The 22947-nt window shown below is 40.9% G+C and overlaps 1 protein-coding gene across 1 annotated transcript; it reads right to left on the bottom strand.

The window, feature by feature from the left end:
- Nucleotides 1-5282: 5282 nt before the first annotated feature.
- Nucleotides 5283-22348, bottom strand: rdh8b (retinol dehydrogenase 8b). The gene is made up of 6 exons (XM_079812623.1): nt 21982-22348; nt 15013-15174; nt 13703-13882; nt 13362-13455; nt 6028-6211; nt 5283-5891 (listed from the first exon to the last, which is right to left on the bottom strand). The coding sequence occupies exons 1-6, from the start codon at nt 22085-22087 to the stop codon at nt 5664-5666; spliced, it is 954 nt and encodes a 317-aa protein (XP_079668749.1). The 5' UTR covers nt 22088-22348; the 3' UTR covers nt 5283-5663.
- Nucleotides 22349-22947: the final 599 nt, after the last annotated feature.

The raw sequence follows: 22947 nt of genomic DNA, 5'->3' as shown, positions 1-22947 counted from the left end.
CTATAGCTGTAATCTCATGAGAATACCATACCTGGAAAAGGTTCATGTTGATTGAATAGCTAATGACATCAACTGGACATTTTGTGACCTCTATTTCCTTGTATTTGTTTGGTTTAAGCCTTTTCTGTCACTGCAAGAGTTTAAAAAATCAACATCAAAACAAAAACAATAAACTTTTTTTTTTCGCCGCAACACATTCGCGTTTGGTGTGGAAGCACTCATTACACAAACAGCAGATCAAAAAAATAAAACCATCGCACAAATTATTTGCACGTCAAAAATCGTGTCCAGTGTGAAAGGACCTTTAGACACGCACAGGCTGTGCTCGCTAATCTGGAGTGTTGCCTGCACTGCTCTCAGATCCCGTTAAGGGCTTTAGAGCACCAGGTACGTGTCCCGGCCATGACTAAAGGAGACCAGAGTCTTTCTGCGCCTCCTGCAGAGATGGATAAGGCTGCTCCTCGACCCTGGTGCAGCTGGAGAGAGTTGATGGATGAGATCTCTCCTGAACTTCCTCCCCTCTTCGAATTTTGAATTTCGGGACAAAGAGGTGGAAGACGATGAGGCGACTGCTCATCTCTATGATGAGGATTTGGAGGAAGATGAAGAAGATGCTATCAAACCCTTCTCATATAAGGTGCCTGTTAAAGGGGTCTTTAAGCTGGACCTCCTCTCACAAGCCCTCAAGGGTGATCAAGACTATTCAAAATGCGAGAGCGGCTTCAACACGCTCTGCATATGACCGGACATGGAATGTGTTTGAGCAATGGTGCGCACAGTCGGATGCTGATGTGTTGTTTTCTGAAATCATTTTTACATGAAGGCAGAGCCTTTGTTATGGCTTATCTTGCATGCCATGTGGGGATTGAAAGGAATGCCATCGGTCAACATTGGCTCGTTTGTAGGTTTATAAGAGCTTTATGAGGTTATTCTACTGTGGGTCTTTAATCAGTCCCCTTTTGAGCCTACATATATTGTTGATTTAAGGCTGCTTTATTATTGGCTTTTAGTGAACTTCATGCTTTGGATTTCGCTTTGGATTACTCGAGAGTAACTCTCAAAACTAGTCCAGTGTTTGTGCCTAAAGTGAGCAAGCCAGCTCTTGGCTGTGAACAGGTGGATCTACTGGCTTTCATTCCACCTCCTTTTTCCTCATCGGATTCATTGTTTGTGTCCTGTCCATTTTGAACAGCACAGTTAGCTTGTGGAAATGATGATGGCCAAGTCCAAACAACCAAATAAGGGCCAGTGCTCCAGCCTTCCTTTTAATGAGACAATCCACAGACATCTTCAAATTAATGTAACATTGGACAACCATATTACAGAGAGGACACACTTTTTATAACTCCACACTCCAATCCTGGTTCTGCCCCAGAATTCACCCTTCGCCGTGAGTTTGATTGACAGGCGATTTGACCAATCATAATCTGCCATCCGCCGAATCCGCCAATTATGTCTGACTAAACAGCAAGAGAGTTTGTAGATTAACGCCGGTGGACTTGAACTTGAAAAACAGTGTGTACTGACTTCTTTCCGTGGTTGAAACAACATTCCTTCTGAAGTTCATTCATGTTTATTTTATGCTATAAATTAACTAGAAGGAAGAGATGATCGGTTCACGAGCAGCTTTAACTGAGGCGCTACAGACCTGTCACCACACATTAAAGAGCCACAAAATGGTATTTATTGTTTACATTTCTTTGAAAAATGACAAAATGTTAGAGTTGAGACTTTGTTTCATATTAAAAGTAACCTGTAAGTGCATTGTCAGTATCCTCTTTGCTCTGTGATGTGTTTTTCACTATGTGAGAGTGTGATGTGTTCTCTGTCTTCATAGACCTTTTTCACAGCAGCGCCATCTTTGATTTTTTTAACATGAATGAAAGCGAGGCTGTGAGGAATAGACGTATCCGTCCTTCGGATGAGACGTTAAACCGAGGTCCTGACTCTTTGTGGTCATTAAAGGTCCTGTTCTTCGTGATCCCATTTTTCAAACTTTAGTTAGTGTGTAATGTTGCTGTTAGAGCACAAATAATACCTGTAAAATTATAAAGCTCAAAGTTCAATGCCAAGCGAGATATTTTATTTAACAGAAGTTCCCTTTCAAAGCCTACAGCGAACGGACGGTTTGGACTACATCCCTGTACATCCTGCTTTAATTACGTCAGTAGAACAGTTTGTTGACTAACCTCCGCCCACAAGAATACGCGAAAAAGGGGCCGTGGAGTTGTTGCTCCCTTGTGGAGAAGAGCAAGTGTTGCGTTCGGTTGCGTTTGTCGCCATGTCGTTCAGACGCTGTTATTTTCATCCCGGAGTGAAATCACCTTTGTTTGGCCTTCAGGGGCTGTAGTTTGAGCGCGTTCATCTCCCCGTTATGGTAAGAGGCGTGACCTTTCCGGGTAACGTGCCCTAAGCTGCTGTCGAATCACAACACGGGAACCGCTGGCACAATCAGAACTCGTTACATATTTCTGAAGAAGGGACTTCATAGAACAGGGAAATCTTTCAAGCCGTTTTGAGGACAGTGAAAACAGCGGTACACAGATAAGTAAATTGTGTGAAAAATACTGTGTTTTTTTACACATGAAACATGAACACGTTATATTGCGCACTGTAAACACAATCAAAATTAAAAAAAAAACACGAAAAACGGGACCTTTAAAAATCCCAGGATGTCCTTCGATAAAGAGTAGGGGTGTAACCCCGGCATCCTGGCCAAAATTTGCCCATTGGCCCCTGTCCATCATGGCCTCCTAATCATCTCCATATATATATATGGTTGGTATCATCCCTCAGTCTCCTCTCCACCAATCAGATGGTGTGTGGTGGGCATACTGGCGCAATATGGCTGCCGTCGCATCATCCAGGTGGATGCTGCACATTGGTGGTGGCTGAGGAGATTCCCCCCTTCTATGTAAAAGCGCTTTGAGTGAGTGCCTAGAAAAGCGCTATATAAATGTAATTAATTATTATTATTATTATTATTATTATTATTATTATTATTATACATCTCATCAGTAGGTTGTATTTTTGTTGTTTTGCTGACAAAACTGCAAAAATATCTTTCCAATAAATTTCAGTAGACAAACAACTCCAGACAATGAGCCATGCCACTGAAAACACAGCAAGTCTATCCCTCACATACCTATCCCTTATACCTGGCATGGCACTGCTCTATTAGTTCTGGTCTGGGAATTATCAGTTAAAAGTGTTCAAAACACAATAAATAACTTCTTCATTGTGAATTTATATTGCAATAAACATGTTTTGGATCACTTGATGCGTGTTTGCTGTGGAATTGCCTATTTCATGTTGAGTTATTTTGATTTTGTATTGCGAGATTATATTCCAATCATAATTTCTTTGTGTGTTATCTTGTGTTTTATGTAGGATTTAATTTATTCCTCTGCTACAATATCCTTTATTTCCACTTTTTGTGTCTCCATTGTGCAGGTATCTCGTAAAATGAGTTGCTTTAAAGTGTTTAATGGGTTAACTATTTGTTCTAATTAAAATGTACATGTTCACCACTAGGTGGGTTTTCCTTCACATTAAATTTGAATTGTACTGTAATTCACTGAAAATGTCTAATACTGTATAATTGTCGATCTATCATAAAGCGAAATTATTTTATTAATTTAAAAGGATTAAAAAGAAAGAGAACTGTTTTAAATAAATACAGCAGAGTTCATGAGAAACGATGTGGGTTTGTTTTATTCCCCCTGCTACGATTCCCTTTATTTCAACTTTTTGTGTCTCCATTGTGAAGCATTATGAGCTACACACAGCGAATTGACTGCCCAGGTAAGACCATCACATTTCATTGTTAAGTTGTGATGCCACTGTTGCTATGGGTTGCGTCTATAAGCAAGTATTAAGAGATTGCTGTGCTGTTGCTCAAGGATTGGAAGCATCCATCATAGATCTACATTTAATCATTTAACAGATGCTTTTATCCAAAGCGACTTACAAATGAGAAGAGTAATAGAAGCTATCAACCCAACAATAGGGCAACAAAATGCAAGTGTTGTGACTAGTCCCAGTTAGTAGCAAGCAGCAAGGGTTTTTGTTTAATAGATATTACTAGAGTTGACAGGAGGATCTGGTGGTTATATGGTGATTGGAAAGGATGAGTTTGGTAACTTCTGTCTCTGAGAGTGGAGAGAAGGAAGGGTTAGAATGCGTGTTAGCTGTTAAGCGTCTAGATTTGTGGTGTGGAAAATTGGCCACTGATGGTTGTTTTATTTATGAAGAATGTTGTAAATTCGTCAGATGTTAGGGTTGATGATGAAGGCGGAGGAGGATTAAGAAGAGAGGAGTGGGTTTTGAAAAGTGTGGAGGAAGTCTGAATGAGACAAAAGAGGACAGGCGGGAGGGTGAGAGTAATCGGTTACACCAAAAGGTGACCTGTGCAGGAGTGTGTGTTGGGTTATGGGCCAGGTTGAGGTTAAAGTGATCTGGAAGTCTCTGAGGTTTTTGGGGGATGCAAGTCTCCAATAGCTCCAGAGTTACATCCGCAGGGAAGGATGAGAGCAACACATCCAATTCCTCCAAGAAATTGCCTACCTGGGGGACGATAATCAGCTCTTCAATCCTCAAACTGTGTCCTGAGAGAGCTGGATCTGAACTACAATGACCCGCATGATTCAGGAGTGAAGCTGCTCTCGGATGGGCTGAAGAGTCCAAAATGTAAGCTGCAGATACTCAATGCAGGAAACAAAGCAATGTCAAGTAAGTTTTATTTTTATAGCCAGGCCCGGCACCACGAGGGGCAAAAGGGGGCATTGCCCTTTCATATCTTATTTGTGCCCCCTTCAATTTGTCCCACCCAACCCCTGAAATGGGGAAATGATTTGTATTCACAACAGTGTGATGAGAATGTTTGGTGTCACGTGATCAACTGCTAAATTCAAATGTGCTTTTGCGCTTTGGCTGAGCCATGGACGGGTATTTGTGTTTATAGTGTGGATGATGGAGGAGAGATCAGGATGACAGCAGGACCATGAAAGTGTATGTCTACCAGTCCCGCTGCTGGCCGTTGTGATGCCCTAAGATTAAACAGCTTACACACACACACACACACACATACATACTTGTAAAACCTCTTACTAATGGCCACATGCACATGGTCATCAAATCTCACAGAATTCCGTGTATTATAAATTAATGTTTAATTAATGTTTTTCATTATCGTCCAGAATTCAGACACATTCTGTTGTGAATCGTTAAAAAAATACACTAATATATTTTATACTTTTTATAATAATAATAATAATAATATTTGTATATACTATTTAATCTGTACAAAGACAAAAAAAAATAAAGATTTCAGAGTTAAATACAAACATCATTCATGTTACTGTGTGTGAGTTTGAGAAAGAGAGTGTTTGTTTTTTTAACCATTTATTATTTGGAGTGCATCATTGGACCCTTTAGGTGTAAATTCATATCCAGAATTTATCTAAAAAATATAAGCAGATTCTGTCCAGATACAAAACCAGATGTAAAGAGAAGCACAGTGTTCTCACACAGGTACATTACTGCATGTTTATGTGCATCTTTAAGACGAGACAATAGATCTTTGTAAGCACCCACAGAAGCTGTGTGTGTTAGATTGGTGAGATGGTTCGCCTCCGTAAGCATCCACAGGAGATGTGTGTGCGTTAGATTGGAGAGATGGTTCGTCTCCGTAAGCATCCACAGCTCAGGCACTTCATGATGCTCATGCTAACATGCATGACTCCTCCCAGGTTATACAGCATGTGATAGAAGGTGTGTACAGACAGGTTCCCTGTGTGGTCTGCATACTTCAGCGCCACGATCGGAGTGTACAGAGGATTCGTCAGGTTATGGAACAGAGGACGAGGCGACTCGATCACCTTCTTAGTGCACTGCAGAGACAGAGAGAGTGAGTATCATTGTGCTGTGGACTTCACTATTCTCTTACAGTGATTATTAAAGGTTTATGGTTATAGTAATCATTATTGTCCTTGGTGTGAACAGGCCTTAATTCACATACATTCTGACCTTGGCTATGTCCTTGGGCGTTTGGCCCAGGACTTGAAAGACGTCCACTGCGCTGGGCAGGTAGCAGGTCCTAAAGTGGTGGAGCGTCTCGGCATCAGCACCGGCAAACTCTTTCTTAGAAACGTCTGCGATCATCTTCATCTCAAATTCAGTGTGTACAGGCCCGGGCTCGATCATCGACACACTGACAGACAGAGAGAGAGCGAGAGAGAGACTTTAACCCCCCTTTATTACAAATTACTCAGGGTTTAACTAAACCTTACATAGGTTTAAAAGGTAAAACACAGTTAAAACACAAACATACAATAATAAAAAACAAAACACAATTAGATATAAATTTGCAAAACACCATCAAAATCAGATTCGCATATGCACTGGTTTACTCCCCAAATGTGATTGAAAGTCTCCAGCTCTTTAACCAAGTTATAGTATGCATACTCCACCTTTAATCTAGTTTTAATTAACCCTTTTAAAATTAACATTGCATCAGTTGACCCAACATTATTCATTTTGCTTTTACATCAATTTTTGCTTGCCCAAAAAAAAATTAAGCAAAACATGAATCTGCTTTCTGTTTCTACTATACTTTGGTCCATAGATAAATAACATAGGTGAAAACACTTCTCCCATAACTGTACACCATTCTTCTAATTGAGAAAATAAAGGCACAAGTCTCCCACATTGAAAAAATAAATGAAAGACAGTTTCAGTCATCCCACAAAAAGGACATCCCTCCTGTACCTGGGGATCGAGGTGTGCTCTGTATCTGTTTGTAGCAATTAACCCATGCACAACTCTCCACTGAAGGTCTCCAGACCTTTTTTCAATGGGAGGCTTGTACAAGGCCCTCCAGCAACCCTTCGGGGAAGAGCCTGATCCGAATATCTCTTGCCATTTTGACTCTTTAACTCCTCCTAAAAGGTGAGAGTGTGAAACTTTTACACATGTGACGTACAGTGCTTTCTTCTCAGTTTTACTGAAACGGTCCAGTACAGGTGTCTTGAAGGTCAACAAAGACCCCTCCTTTTCTTCAAAAATACCCACAGCCAGAGTTATTCTTAGTTCAGGAAAAGTTAAATCCATATCTTTATTAGTTGTTTCCACACTGTGTTTAAATTCCGTCGATAGGCTCTCAAGAATTTCATTTAACAGTCTTTGTGTCTGACGAATTGATCTTATTCCGATCTTGGAGGCTAGCATTTCAGGAGACATCCATCCATCTGAAGTTATTAAATGTCCAATCTTTACAACTCCTGCAGCCTTCAAAAGATTCCTCATCGATGGTGATTTTAAAATCACTGAGTCCACTATAGAATTGTGCATTAGGGGTTCCTCCCTTGCCCAGAGACCTCCCTCATCCGTGATGTCTCTTGAGATATTAAAAGTCCTCCAGGCTTTGAACACTGAACGGTAAAAGGAAGTTAGTCCAGTCAAATCAACATTTTGAATGTCCAGGAGAAACAAATGTTTATCCAGCCTCATCCCTCCTGCTCTTCTAAGGAGGGCACAAGCTACCCCAGACCAGCTTACATCCACTCCGTAGAGGAATCTTTTTACTGTCTGTAGTCTGAAAGTCTTAATTCGGCTTTTTATATCAACTAGTCCTTGTCCACCTTCTTGTCTGGGCAGAAACAAAGTTGATGCTTTTGTCCAGTGGTTGCCGGACCAAAAAAAGACTGTTAAGCGTTTTTGGATTTTTTCAACCAAATCTTCAGGAGGTTCCAGAATGTTCATTTTGTGCCATAGCGTTGAGACTACAAGGTTGTTGCAGACCAGGGCTCTTCCCCTATAGGATAACTGTGGTAGCAGCCAATGCCAGCAAGACAACCGAGCACACACCTTCTCCACCAGGCCCTCCCAATTCTGTCTCTTGTAATCCTCCCTTCCTAAAAACACCCCCAGATATTTTAACCCAGATTTTCCCCATTTTAAATTACCTGGGAGAACTGGAATGTTGTGGTCTAAACCACACCACAAAGCAACACTTTTTGTCCAGTTTATTTTTGCAGATGAGCCTTTACCAAAACTTAATAAAATCTCTTTTAAAACCTAAACATCTTTAACATCCCTTAAAACAACAGTAATATCATCAGCATAGGCTGAAACTTTTACATAATCATTAAAAATAGCACCTTGTACCTTCAAACCCATTAAACTCTCTCTTAGTTTACATAGAAGAGGTTCTATAGCTAAGCTATAAAGCTGACCAGAAATTGGGCATACTTGTCTGATACCCCTCTGTACCTTGACAGGGACACTCAGGCCTCCTGCTATCTTTACCATACATGTTGCATTATTGTACAACAACTTTATCATTTTTCTAAATTTCTCTCCGAACCCAAAAGCTTCTAATACTTTAAAAAGATACTGATGATCAACACGATCAAAAGCTTTCTCCTGATCAAGTGACAGTATTCCCACATCAATATTATTGCACATTGCATAATCAATGACATCACGTACTAAATGCAAGTTATCAGCAATACATCTGTCTTTTACACAATAAGATTGATCTTTGTGTATAATTTTGAACAATATTTTGTTCAATCTGTTGGCAAGGCACTTTGATAAGATTTTATAATCAGTGCAGAGAATTGCCAAAGGTCTCCAGTTATTTAACAGGGTAAGATCAACTTTTTTTGGAAGCAATGTTAAAACAGCCCGTTGGCAGCTCTAAGGTAGAAACCCAGTACGATTACATTCCTTGAGCACCTCAAATAAATCAGATCCAAATGTTGTCCAGAGATGCTTATAAAATTCACCAGGAAGTCCATCTATGCCTGGGGTACGACCCGACGAAAGACCCGTTACGGCATCACTTAATTCCGCAAAAGTTAACCCAGACTCCAATGCTTGTTTATCTTCTTCATTTAGACAAGGAAGATCTTGTAGGAATCCATTTTGTGTCAGGACGTCTATGTCCTCAGGTGAGTATAAATGTGAATAAAAATTCACTGCTAGTCTGCGCATTTCCACAGGTTCAGATGTACATTGTCCATTGTCATTCTTCAGGTTATACATTTGGTTAACTTGTACACTCTTGCATTCCAGATTGAAAAAAAAAGAAGTGGGACTGTCCATGTCCTTTATTGATAAGAATCTATTTCTCACAAGAGCTCCTTTAACCTTTTCATTTAAAATAGAGCTTAATTTTAATTTCTTCTCAGACCACTCATGTACATTGGAAGAAAGATCTCTAATCATGTTTTTCTCAATGGCAAGGATTTCTCTTTCAAGCCATTCCAGAGACCATTTCAAACTAAAATTAGAGTGAGATGTATAATGCTGACAAAAATCCCTTATATGAGCTTTACCAACTTCCCACCAAAGAATAACATTATCAAATCTTGTTTTCTCTTTTTTTCAATGTCTGCCAAAAATGTTTAAAAGATTCACAAAAAACCTTGTCTTGTAGTAAATTGACATTAAAATGCCAATAAACACTTCTATTTCTCTTAGAATTCAAATTACAATCAATAGTGATTCATTTGTGATCAGTGAAAGATGTGGGGACAATGGCTGTATGAATAATTCTACTTTTCATACTATTTGATAAGAACCATCTATCTAGTCGTGCTGCTGAAATCCTCCCATCACTAACCTATACCTATGTATATTGTTTGACAGAGGGATTATTTTCTCTCCATATATCAGTAAGATTAGAGGTTTTAATAACATTATTAAGTACTGTAGATGACTGAAAATTGGGTTCTTCTCCATTTCTATCAAGCAACGCATTAATTGTACAGTTCCAGTCACCAGCTAAGATAATAAAACCATTACCTTGCTGCTTTCCTAAAAACATTATTCTCTCAGCTCCTATATTAGGTGCATATACACTCACAAACATAAAAACAAGACCATTTAAATCAACCTTAACTGCTAAACATCTTTCTGGTTCAATTTCACTTTTTTCCAAAACTTTGGCTTTTATAGAGGGAGAAAAGAGAATAGCAGTTCCTGCACTCAGGTTAGTCCCATGTGTGAGCACACACTCATTCCTCCACCACAATCGCCAGTCAGCCTCATTATTTGCATCACTATGAGTCTCTTGTAGGAAAATAACATCTAATTTCTTTAAACTCATGAACTGTATCACTGTATCGGCTTTACTCTTATCCCTCATCCCATTAACACTCAATGATCCCACCCTTAAAGTCTCCATAAGAAGAGAGATGAAAAAGAAAATAGACAAGAAACGCATATTAACCATAGTGATTAGTTTTAGGGATGGGCGATATGGACTTAAAAATGTATCCCGATATTTTCTAGTATTTATTGCGATAACGATATCAATGATGATAAATGTAGTATCATTCCCCATGTTTTTGGATACAAGTGAAAGCTGCATGCATTCTTGCGAGTTTCAGAAAAACAAACAATGATCTAAAGCAGGGGTCTCCAAACTCGGTCCTGGAGGGCCGCTGTCCTGCATAGTTTAGCTCCAACCCCAATTAAACACACCTGAACATGCTAATCAGTGTCTAACTAGGGCCTTGTAAGACACTGATTAGCTGGTTCAGGTGTGTTTATTTGGCGTTGGAGCTAAACTCTGCAGGACGGCGGCCCTCCAGGACCGAGTTTGAGGAACCCTGATCTAAAGTAAAACGTACATGTCATCAAATAGGCTCCTATAATACATAAAATAATAATAATAAAAAAAAAAAAATAATAAAAAAATATATATATATATATATATATAAATATAAAAAAAAATATATATATATATATAAAATAAATTATTTTTTTTATGTAAAATTCCACACCAGCCTTTTCAGAAATGGAAAAGTTGCAGATATAATTGTCTTCTGTAAAAGTGCAGGTAATGTTTAAATAGTGCAACTGTGCTTATTATAAAAAACATCACACAATACAAACAATAATAATTTTGAAATCAATGACAAGTTTTACATGTAAACCGATTCTGTATTTATTCATACATGGTGCAAACAGTGGTAAAAATAGCAGAAACAGCCAAAGCAATTATCCCAAAAATGACTTCAGATTACAAAAAAGTTGAAAATAATGATTTAATGATAGAACTTCAGTAATTTGAGTTGATAAGATAATAATACCACGAATTCTTCTACTAATAAAAATAAACTGCACTAAGGAATAATGAGCTTCTGGGTTCATGAATATTAATCACGTTGTCAGCGCTCATTCTAACTGATTTGCTGAAATCAAAACAGGCACAGTAATAGGTGCACGCCAGCCAATGAGATTCCCTTTTGTGCATTCGTTTCTTCCTGGGGGGGGGGCACCACAAGAAAATCTCTCTCCAATCCCCATTCAGCTATACAAATTGACGAACGCAGCCACCGCGGCCATCAAAAAGTAAACGCTTTAAGCATCAAGAGACGGCCAGCGGTGGCACGGTGCGGATGGGTCGCGCTATCAACTAGGCTTTATCGTTATTATCGCAGGAAGACAAATTCTTATCGTGGGGAGAATTTTTACCGGTATATTGCAAACGATAAGATATCGCCCATCCCTAATTAGTTTGTTTGTTTTTTCCCTCTTTGGCCTAACTTTTCCGGTTTTATTTTTTTGTCGGATTGCAGTAATGTGTTTCTTTAATCTGAAACGTTTCTGCTGTGAAAGCTCCTCATGATTACTATGTCTCCTTGCCCACATAACAGATGCTACAAATTTATCCAAGTCCGGAAAAAAATCACTCACTTCAACTTTTTTACCCTTAGTTTCATCAAGAAACTCACTGATTTGAGCAACAGTGTACAAATCTTCCTTCATCAGTTTTGACATCTCTTCTCCTTCAAACCATTGTTCATCATCTTTCATGCTATCCTGAGTACATTGAGACACTCCATCCAACTCATCTACTGAGCCTTCTTCTGCTTGTACATCAGTCACAGTCTCACTAACCACTTCTTCAATTTCACTTAAATGCCGGACAACAGCATAACTACATCCAGCTTGTTCATCTTCAGCATCACCATCGCTTTCACTCACCTCGTTGTGCCCGATGACTCCCTCAGAAGACCTTTTTCTCTCAGTCACTGGCATTTGTCGTCTCGTTAGGATTTCCACGGTATCAGTACTGTTGTTGTTTTTAGACGATCCGCTCTCCGTTGGATCGACAGGCAAGCGTTGTTCATTATCCACCATTTTATGCGGACATGAAAAACGTTTGTGGCCTAAATTTCCACATTCAAAGCACTTAAGATTATCAGTACTAGCATGTATGAATTTTCTCCATTATTCACACGGAACGAAATCTCTAACGTACCCTCAGGTGAAGTTAGAAACATCAAAACTTGCCTTCTAAAAGACAAAACGTGTTTCAGTGCCGTGTTTTTACACCCTAATGGGATCATTCTAACTGGACTTGTGATTTTTCCATATCGTGTCAATTCTTTAGTGATTGCATCATTTGAGATGAAAGGTGGCACATTTGAAATAGTTACTTTAGTAGCCGGAGCCGCTAAAGGAGTCACGGGCACAAACATTTCATTAATAAAGATTCCACTCTCCGTCAGCTGGTTCACTAACTGCTCCGTTTTCAAAAACACTACAATAGCCTTGTTCATTCGTGATGCCGAGAGAATATTTTAAAAACCTATCAATTCTCCCACCACCACAAGAACATCCTCCACACTAACGCCAGGCTCGGCCACACACCTGCAACCATTTCGCATCGACAGGTGTGGATTAACCTGTACATGGTCAGACGCCATAACGTCACATGACAAACGCCGCGAGCGGCTTAAAGGACAAAACGCTTCACTAGATTATAATTATAATCAATTACCAAAAAGGGGGAAAAAAGAAAAGAAACCTGAATAAAGAACAGTTTTTCGCGCTCACTCAAACTAAACACGCTCCACTCTGCCTACCACACTCGCACATGCGCAGAGAGAGAAAGAGAGAGAGAGAGAGAAGGGCACAAACATGGCACTCGCAGAGGAAGTAACATAAAAGTCCAAGCAAGAGATTGGGAACATATAACAGAATGCTGCTCTGCTGCTCTGAAGAGGATTCTCTTGAAAACTGGTTCTGAAGACATTGAGTGGCAATGTAATTAAATAATTATACGTCATCAAGTTCTCACTCTATATGCCTTTCCTGGTCTAGAAATCATTAAACAAATTTGTAATGGGAAGAAAGTAAATAATAAATCAACACCATAGCGGATTACACCAGAAGTGGGCACTCGTGCAACGTAAGCAATGACGAACATCTGAGTCAACGAGACTCAGCCTTAATCTTCCCCTAGTTCCTAATCTGAGATTTTTACTGGGATGGTACCCGTAACAGCCTCTCTACACCACCAGAGGGAGCCCACATACATCACCGCACTTGACTTTACTCACGTGACGTTAAACTTGAGCAGCTGAATGGCCAGACTCTCACAGAATCCCTCTATGGCAAACTTTGATGCGGAGTAGACGTCATTATATGCCACACCTGTGAAGAGCAACAGAGGTACATCTTTTACCACGGTCTTATAACTTTTGAGTTGTGAATGTTTCTGTACACTGATGTTCCCACGTGTTTGTCATTCAGCAGATCATCTGTCTTCATCCACATGAATGTTAAGAGCTCTTCTGCTGTTCTTCAAGAAGGTATATACGTGTGCCTAACTGGTCAGCACAATAATCCTCAAGTAGCGAAACCCTTAAATGCTTACAGTGAACAAACAGTCAGTGTTTACCCTGCAGGCCCATCGCGCTGCTGATGACGATGATATGTCCAGAGCGTCTCCTCTTCATGTTGGGCATGACCTCTTTAATCATACGCACAACACCGAAGAAATTGGTCTCGAACACCTGCTTCATCTCCTCCATACTGAGACCCTCCACCGGCCCCACCAGACCGACGCCAGCGTTATTGACTGCACACACAGATCACAGGATCACAACTGCAGTGAATGGCCACTTCACACCAACACCAATGTTCGTTAATGAATATTCCATCCCATATTTTACATGCAATTTATATGGAAGCTTGTTTCTGCTACAGAATGGAAAAAAAATGTGAAGGTAATTGTGAGTTTTCTCACAATTCTGACTTTTTTTGCGCAATATCGAATGTATTACCTCTTGCCATTCTGAGTTTATAACTCGCAATTCTGAAGTTATATCTAAACTCAGGATAGGCGGGAGAAAAAAAGAGATAAACTTGCATAATTTCCGAGTTGTGAGATATAAATTGCAACAATGAGGAAAGAAAGTCAGAATTAGCTTTTTATTCCATGGCTGAAACAAGAAACAAGTTTATTCACTCTATTTTCAACATGACATCATGACTTTGCGTAAACATACACGCCACTTTCTAAAGCCAAATGGCGTGTTATCTGTACGCATTTTGAGCTATCAGCGTGTATGTCAGCGCCGTGTGATTCCGCGTGAATGTAAATGGATTTATAAACATACTAAATTATGTTTTTTTGAAAATGTAAAAATTCAGAATGTTTCTTGTGATGGGTAGGTTTAGGGACAGGGGCAGTGTGTGTGTGTGTGTGTATGTGTGTGTGTGTGACGGGTAGGTTTAGGATGAAATAGAATACAATGAAACGGCGTTGATAAACACGCTAAAAAGCGATAATGCGTCTTGATAGCATGCCAAAATGGCATAGCGTGTCATACATACGCTATTTCATGAGATCAGTCTGCTATTTTACTTGTTCTCTTCCAGCAGTGTTTCTCACAGATAACCTGCAAACTAAAACACTTTTTTAGTGTTTTACACAATTTAACAGCAGTGTAAGTATGAATCAGTTCACTGATCACTGTGAAACATGAACACAGCGTCACAGGATTCAGTGATGTGTCTAATTGTGTGTAACAGACAGATCAACACTGGATGAAGCTCATGGTTGAAAATAGAAACTGATGCTCAGATTAACTGTGACCCTAAAGACTAATTTGATCTGCTTAGACTAAATGGGTCATCTAAACCTAAGCACGGATGAACACAATCCATTGGAGATGTGGCTCCGTGTTTGTGTGTGTGTATACTCACTCAGTATGTCTACATGTCGATCTTTAATGCTGTCGACACACTGTTTGACAGATTCATCGCTGCAGACGTCCAGCGTGAGCAGAGACAGAGTTTGTCCGTACACGTCTCCAGCCGCTTCAACCAACTTATCCTTCCGCTTCAGATCCCGCATCGTAGCTATGACTGAACACAGACAAACAGAGAGAGAGATAGATTGAGATTGAAATCGCCTTTATTTAACATATATGTAAACCTAAACTGTGTTACCACTGAAAATATACATTACACAATCTGAATTACGAAAGAAAAATACATGACAAAATAATAAAAACAACAAAAATAACAACAAAATCATTTAAAAAGTCAACAACAGATCATCAGTTTAATTAGTTTTTTACGATCGCTATGACAATTTTTTAAATACTTTTAACAAATTTCCTAAACTCTTACTGCACCAACACACCTACATCACACAATAGGCAAAACGGTTAATTTTATGCTCAAAACCAAACATTGTAAACTTAACCCCAACACTAGTTTTCAAAATAAAATAATTTACTAACACAATACACTATGTTCTCTTCCAACAAGAACATTTATTCGATCATAACACAATGTCATAAAAACACCAACACTAGATGGATTTACAGAAACGGCATTATTTTATGTGTCAGGTCTGCCCTTATACAATATAGACAGTATATTTTATTGATCATAGAATGTGTCTTTTGAAGCTTCTCCACATTTTTGTTTTGTTGGGTTTAGTAAATGCATGCATTTTGTTTCTTTTGCTGCAGTAATTCAATACAAAAAAAATAATGACCCATCTCAGAGTAGCTTTATAGAATGCCCTTCAGTTTTATTTCATTATCAGCAATAACCATGTTGACAATAGCAAGTTCCTGTTCTTCATTTGGTAGCTTTCCTCTGCCCCTGAGGGAGGTAGTGAATCCTTAGAGGGACAAAATACAGTTACATATCAGAGACCAGAGGCATACAGTCACTGTAATACACGGTAAAAGTATTTACACTTTGCACTATGAGAAGCCCTTATTCAATATCCTACCTGTTGGTTTCTTGAAAAATCTGCATACTGGATGCCACTGTGTCCCGGCTGCGATTTGGCTGTACTTGTTCACCAGCCCCTCTGTATGATAGTCTGTGGTGTATGACATGGTCTATGATAGTAGCTCTTATTTCATCAGTTACCCTAATTCTGGCCCTTCTTTGAGCGCCACCGTGCATTCTAACTCCTCAATCTCTCCCTTGTCCTCATCCCACTTCTCTCCCTCTCCCTTGTCCCACTCCTCTCTCTCTCCTTTGTCCCACTCCTCTCCCTCTCCCTTGTCCCATTCCTCGCCCTTGTCCCACTCCTCTCCCTCTCCCTTGTCCCATTCCTCGCCCTTATTCCACTCCTCTCCCACGCACTTGTCCCCTTCCTCGCCCTTGTAACACTCCTCTTCCTCGCACTTGTCCCATTCCTCTCCCTCTCCCTTGTCCCACCCCTCTCCCTTGCCCTTGTGCCATTCCTCTCCCTCGTCCCATTCCTCTCCCTCTCCCTTGTCCCACTCCTCTCCCTCGTCCCATTCCTCTCCCTCTCCCTTGTCCCACCCCTCTCCCTTGCCCTTGTGCCACCCCTCTCCCTTGCCCTTGTGCCATTCCTCTCCCTCGTCCCATTCCTCTCCCTCTCCCTTGTCCCACTCCTCTCCCTCTCCCTTGTCCCATTCCTCTCCCTTTCCCTTGTCCCATTCCTCTCCCTCGCCCTTGTCCCATTCATCTCCCTCGCCCATGTCCCATTCCTCTCCCTCGCCCTTGTCCCATTCCTCTCCCTCGCCCTTGTCCCACTCCTCTCCCTCGCCCTTGTCCCATTCCTCTCCCTCCCCCTTGTCTCCCTAGCCAGCAGCCATATCACCCTGCAGCCCAAGACTGGTTTCCCACTGAAGCTAAGCAGGGCTGAGCCTGGTTAGTACCTGGATGGGAGACCAACTGGGAAAACTAGGTAGCTGCTGGTAGAGGTGTTAGTGAGGCCAACAGGGGGTGCTCACCCTGTGATCTGTGTGGGTCCTAACACCCCAGTATAGTGATGGGGACACTATACTGTAACAAGCACCGTTTTTCGGATGAGACGTTAAACCGAGGTCCTGACTCTCTGTGGTCATTAAAAATCCCAGGATGTCCTTCGATAAAAAGTAGGGGTGTAACCCCGGCATCCTGGCCAAATTTGCCCATTGGCCTCCTAATCATCCCCATATATATATATATATATATATATATATATATATATATATATATATATATATATATATATATATATATATATATATATATATATATACGATTGGTATCATCCCTCAGTCTCATCTCCACCAATCAGCTGGTGTGTGGTGGGCGTACTGGCGCAATATGGCTGCCGTTGCATCATCCAGGTGGATGCTGCACATCGGTGGTGGTTGAGGAGATTCCCCCTTCTATGTAAAAGCGCTCTGAGTGTCTAGAAAAGCGCTATATAAATGTAATAAATTATTATTATTCCTCTCCCTCGCCCTTGTCCCATTCCTCTCCTTGCCCTTGTCCCATTCCTCTCCCTCGCCCTTGTCCCACTCCTCTCCCTCGCCCATGTCCTATTCCTCTCCCTCGCCCTTGTCCCATTCCTCTCTTTGCCCTTGTCCCATTCCTCTCCCTTGTCCCATTCCTCTCCCTCGCTCTTGTCCCATTCCTCTCGCTCTCCCTTGTCCCACCCCTCTCCCTCTCCCTCGCCCTTGTCCCACCCCTCTCCCTCGCCCTTGTCCCACTCCTCTCCCTCGCCCTTGTCCCATTCCTCTCCCTCGCCCTTGTCCCACTCCTCTCCCTCGCCCTTGTCCCATTCCTCTCCCTCGCTCTTGTCCCATTCCTCTCCCTCGCCCTTGTCCCACTCCTCTCCCTCGCCCTTGTCCCATTCCTCTCCCTCGCCCTTGTCCCACTCCTCTCCCTTGTCCCATTCCTCTCCCTCGCCCTTGTCCCATTCCTCTCCTTGCCCTTGTCCCATTCCTCTCCCTCGCTCTTGTCCTGATACTTATCTTCCTCTCCCTTGTGCAGGCCTTTTTCTGACTTTCTTTGTGTTGCTCTATATTGTTCCTTTTTAACACAAGATCAGCCCAAAGATGGCCTCTTTTACTGTATACCATATGGCAGGGGTTTTCAAACTGGGGTCCGGGGACCCCCAGGAGTCCTCGGGAGGTCCTAAGGGGTCCCCAGAAAATTTCAGAGATTAAAAAGACAAATCAAGTATGGATAAAGTCTACCGAATATTCTGTTTAATTTCTAAAAGTTTCTCTCCTTTCTTGCCGCATACATAGGCTACTTTACAGAATTGATTGTTTTCTTTGTATCTTTCTACTGAGTCCCTTTATCTCGCTCACTGGGGTTGCAAAGCAGTATTCTTAACGCAGTACGTAAGCTGCTTACATACATTTATTGTGAAAGTTGCTTATAAAAATAATTTTTAATTGAAAAATGTTCTTCAGGTTTATACATACAACATTTAAGTATAGCCAATGTATTACATTTGGAAACAATATTTTGTATTTATAATGTCACAATTTATCTAACAGTTTAAATGTTTTTTTCATAAAAATAGATGGAATTTAGGATGGGGGTCCCTCATAAAAGATTATTCGTATTTGGGGGTCCTTGGCATCATAAAGTTTGAAAACCCCTGCCATATGGTCATGTGATTGAAAGAACATCAACACCTGAACAATTCCTAGATGGGAATCAGCTGTGATTTTATATATTTGCACAACTTCAATCCGCTGTTTCTCAGTACCAATGGAATAAAACACAGGGGATATATTTGTTTTTCAATGCACAATATAAACAGCTGTTTACCTTGACTTTAGTCTATAAGGTTAGGGTTTAGAACATAGTGTTATCTGTTCTGACATACAGTGTTAAAGCATTGGTAAATTTGACAGTAAAAATCCATTGTTTTGGTCTTGGTTGAGCTATATTTAAATATACATATTTAAATCAGTTCATGTGAGTACAGTGGTTCAATATTAATATTATAAAGCCACGAAAATATTTTTGGTGCGGCAAAAAAAACTAAATAACGACTTATATAGTAATGGCTGATTTCAAAAGAATGCTTCATGAAGCTTTGGAGCGTTATGAATCAGCGTATTCATGATATCATGTACACTCACCAAAAGGATTATTAGGAACACCTGTTCAATTTCTCATTAATGCAAATATCTAATAAAAAAATCACATGGCAGTTGCTTCAATGCATTTAGGGGTGTGGTCCTGGTCAAGACAATCTCCTGAACTCCACACTGAATGTCGGAATGGCAAAGAAAGGTGATTTAAGCAATTTTGAGCGTGGCATGGTTGTTGGTGCCAGACGGGCCGGTCTGAGTATTTCACAATCTGCTCAGTTGCTGGGATTTTCACACACAACCATTTCTAGGGTTTACAAAGAATGGAGTGAAAAGGGAAAAGCATCCAGTATGCGGCAGTCCTGTGGAGAAAATGCCTTGTTGATGCTAGAGGTCAGAGTAGAATGGGCCGACTGATTCAAGCTGAAAGAAGAGCAACTTTGACTGAAATAACCACTCGTTACAACCGAGGTATGCAGCAAAGCATTTGTGAAGCCACAACACACACAACCTTGAGGCGGATGGGCTACAACAGCAGAAGACCCCACCGGGTACCACTCATCTCCACTACAAATAGGAAAAAGAGGCGACAATTTGTACCAGCTCACCAAAAGTGGACAGTTGAAGACTGGAAAAATGTTGCCTGGTCTGATGAGTCTCGATTTCTGTTGAGACATTCAGATGGTAGAGTCAGAATTTGGCGTAAACAGAATGAGAACATGGATCCATCATGCCTTGTTCCCACTGTGCAGGCTGGTGGTGGTGGTGTAATGGTGTGGGGGATGTTTTCTTGGCACACTTTAGGCCCCTTAGTGCCAATTGGGCATGGTTTAAATGCCACGGCCTACCTGAGCATTGTTTCTGCCCATGTCCATCCCTTTATGAGCACCATGTCCCCATCCTCTGATGGCTACTTCCAGCAGGATAATGCTCCGTCACAAAGCTCCAATCATTTCAAATTGGTTTCTTGAACATGACAATGAGTTCACTGGACTAAAATGGCCCCCACAGTCACCAGATCTCAACCCAATAGAGCATCTTTGGGATGTGGTGGAACGGGAGCTTCGTGCCCTGGATGTGCATCCCACAAATCTCCATCAACTGTAAGATGCTCTCCTATCAATATGGCCAACATTTCTAAAGAATGCTTTCAGCCCCTTGTTGAATCAATGCCACGTAGAATTAAGGCAGTTCTGAAGGCGAAAGGGGGTCAAACACAGCATTAGTGTGTGTGCCTAATAATCCTTTAGGTGAGTGTATATTCACATAGAGAGCAGCTGATCTACACTGAGTAATGTGTCCCTTTGTGTGTGTCCAGACCCTTTTGTTCCCGGTGGATTTCTGTGTGTGTGTGTGTGTGTGTACACGTGTGTTAAAATGTCAGGAGGCGCATATATTTAAGTTGGTGTTTCAGTTCTACACAGGCAAAAAATAAAACAATTACTTAACCCGTTGTCTTCATGAGAAAGAATAGAAGGAGCTAAAAAGAAATTCAACACCGCCCATAAAATTGCATGTGAAAAATTTAAACATGTTTATTCTTTTGTGGCACTTGAACTTTTTCCCTTGTAGGCTCCAATGGTTCCATAATTGATATTTTTGTCTGGAGCCCTGGGGCACTAGTTATTGAACACAGATAACTGAAATGAATGAATGCTCTGTGTGTGTGTGTGTGTGTGTGTGTGTGTGTGTGTGTGTGTGTGTGTGTGTGTGTGTGTGTGTGTGTGTGTGTGTGTGTGTGTGTGTGTGTGTGTGTGTGTGTGTGTGTGTGTGGACTGGTGATCCCTACGTTATGGGGTAGATGGCAATATCCAAAATCCTCTTCCTTGTGGGGACATTTGAGGAAAACATCTTATAAATCAGACTAAGTGATGTTTTTTGAAAATGTCAAAATGCAGAATGTCTCCTGTGATGGGTAAGTTTAGGGGCAGGGGCAGTGTGTGTGTGTGTGTGTGTGTGTGTGTGTGTGTGTGTGTGTGTGTGTGTGTGTGTGTGTGTGTGTGTGTGTGTGTGTGTGTGTGTGTGTGTGTGTGTGTGTGTGTGTGTGTGTGTGTGTGTGTGTGTGTGTGTGTGTGATGGGTAGGTTTAGGGGCAGGGGCAGGGGCAGGGGCAGTGTGTGTGTGTGTGTGTGTGTGTGTGTGTGTGTGTGTGTGTGTGTGTGTGTGTGTGTGTGTGTGTGTGTGTGTGTGTGTGTGTGTGTGTGTGTGTGTGTGTGTGTGTGTGTGGGCATGTTTTTGTGAAATATCAGGACACAAATGTGTATAATGACATGGGTATTACAAAAAGAGGGTGAAATATGAGGACGTTCCCCATTTCCTCACTTTTCAAAATGCTTATAAATCACACAGAATGAGGTTTTTTTCACAGAAAGTGAACTGCACAGTCTCCTGTGAGGGCTAGGTTTAGGGGTAGGGTCAGTGTAAGGGGATAGAAAATACGGTTTGTACGGTATAATGTTTGTTTTTGTGAAATGTGAGGACATTCCATAGGCGTAATGGTTTTTATACCGTACAAACCGTATTTTCTATCCCCTTACACTGCCCCTGCCCCTAAACCTACCCATCACACACACACACACACACACACACACACACACACACACACACACACACACACACACACACAGGTCTCTGTCAGCAGTCATTCATTCATGTCAGTTTTAGTTTTATTTATTCAGTCATGTTTGCACATAAACTTATTTTAGTTAATCACCAAGGCAACCTTTCTCATTCATAACTCTTATATTGCCTTTTATTTCTATAACTGTATTGTTTGTTTAAGTAACAATACAAGCAGAGTAGCACAGTTTAGGCGGCTTATATCTGTCATTATTAACCTCGGGCTCGGTTCTTACCGTAGTATCGCTTCCTCTCGTCCCTCGCGAGCGTCACGGCGATGGCCAGCCCGATTCCGGACGAGCAGCCGCTGACCAGCACCACTTTCTGCCCTTCCGTTGCCATGACTCCGGGCGCGCACTCTCGGAAAATCAGCAGCAGCAGCAGCACAGGAGAAGGCTCTCGTCACGCGAACGCGCGAGATTCTCGAAGATGAGCGCTTTATAAAGCACAATCACAGATTTGACTGAAATAACTACTTGAACACGTATTTTAGACATGATTATCACGCGTATTGTTATTTAACCAGCTACTTTGACTGGTTAAGCAAAACCATATTAATATGAACTGAAATGGGTCAAATGTCCTGTTTTCCATCAGTGTCACGAGCGCCACCCAGCGGTCACATTACTGAACATCTCAATCATTATTTTATGGAATATTGCAGTGTTTATTGTAAATTAGTTATTATTGTTTTAGTAGAATGAATGCAGGTGGTCTACTTTGTGTTAAACGTGTACTTTAGACACCTATAGATATCTAAAATTCAAAACAACTGAGAGAAAATGTGTCGATATTAAATTTGATGAAATCTGAATATCAGAATATGGATGAAAATGAACTCTGCAACGTGATAAAAATGGGACTAATGCAACAATAAATAGGCTAACAGATTGAATAAGAGGAATATTTAAAATGATTAACCACATTTTACAACTTTTTTTATTTCTGTTTTCTCTAAACAGTTAATTTGTGTCCATATTTTAAAGCTTTATACTCTGCTCCTCTCATCAGATGGAGCTTAATGCCTCCTCGTCTCATTTTTGTTTTGTTGTGTTGTAAAGAGAAGACACGAGAGCTGTTCAAGGTTTTAGCCATCATCGTTTTATCTGCCTTGGCCCCGCCCCGTAACCCCAACATTACATTTATGCTTCAGGGTGTCAATAGGTGACTCATTAATTACGTATCATGACAATTTTCTGCTC

The sequence above is a fragment of the Gobio gobio genome (genome assembly GCF_949357685.1).
Source record: "Gobio gobio genome assembly, chromosome: 3".
Taxonomy (NCBI): Eukaryota; Metazoa; Chordata; class Actinopteri; order Cypriniformes; family Gobionidae; genus Gobio; species Gobio gobio.
This window is presented reverse-complemented; position numbering and strand designations above follow the sequence as displayed.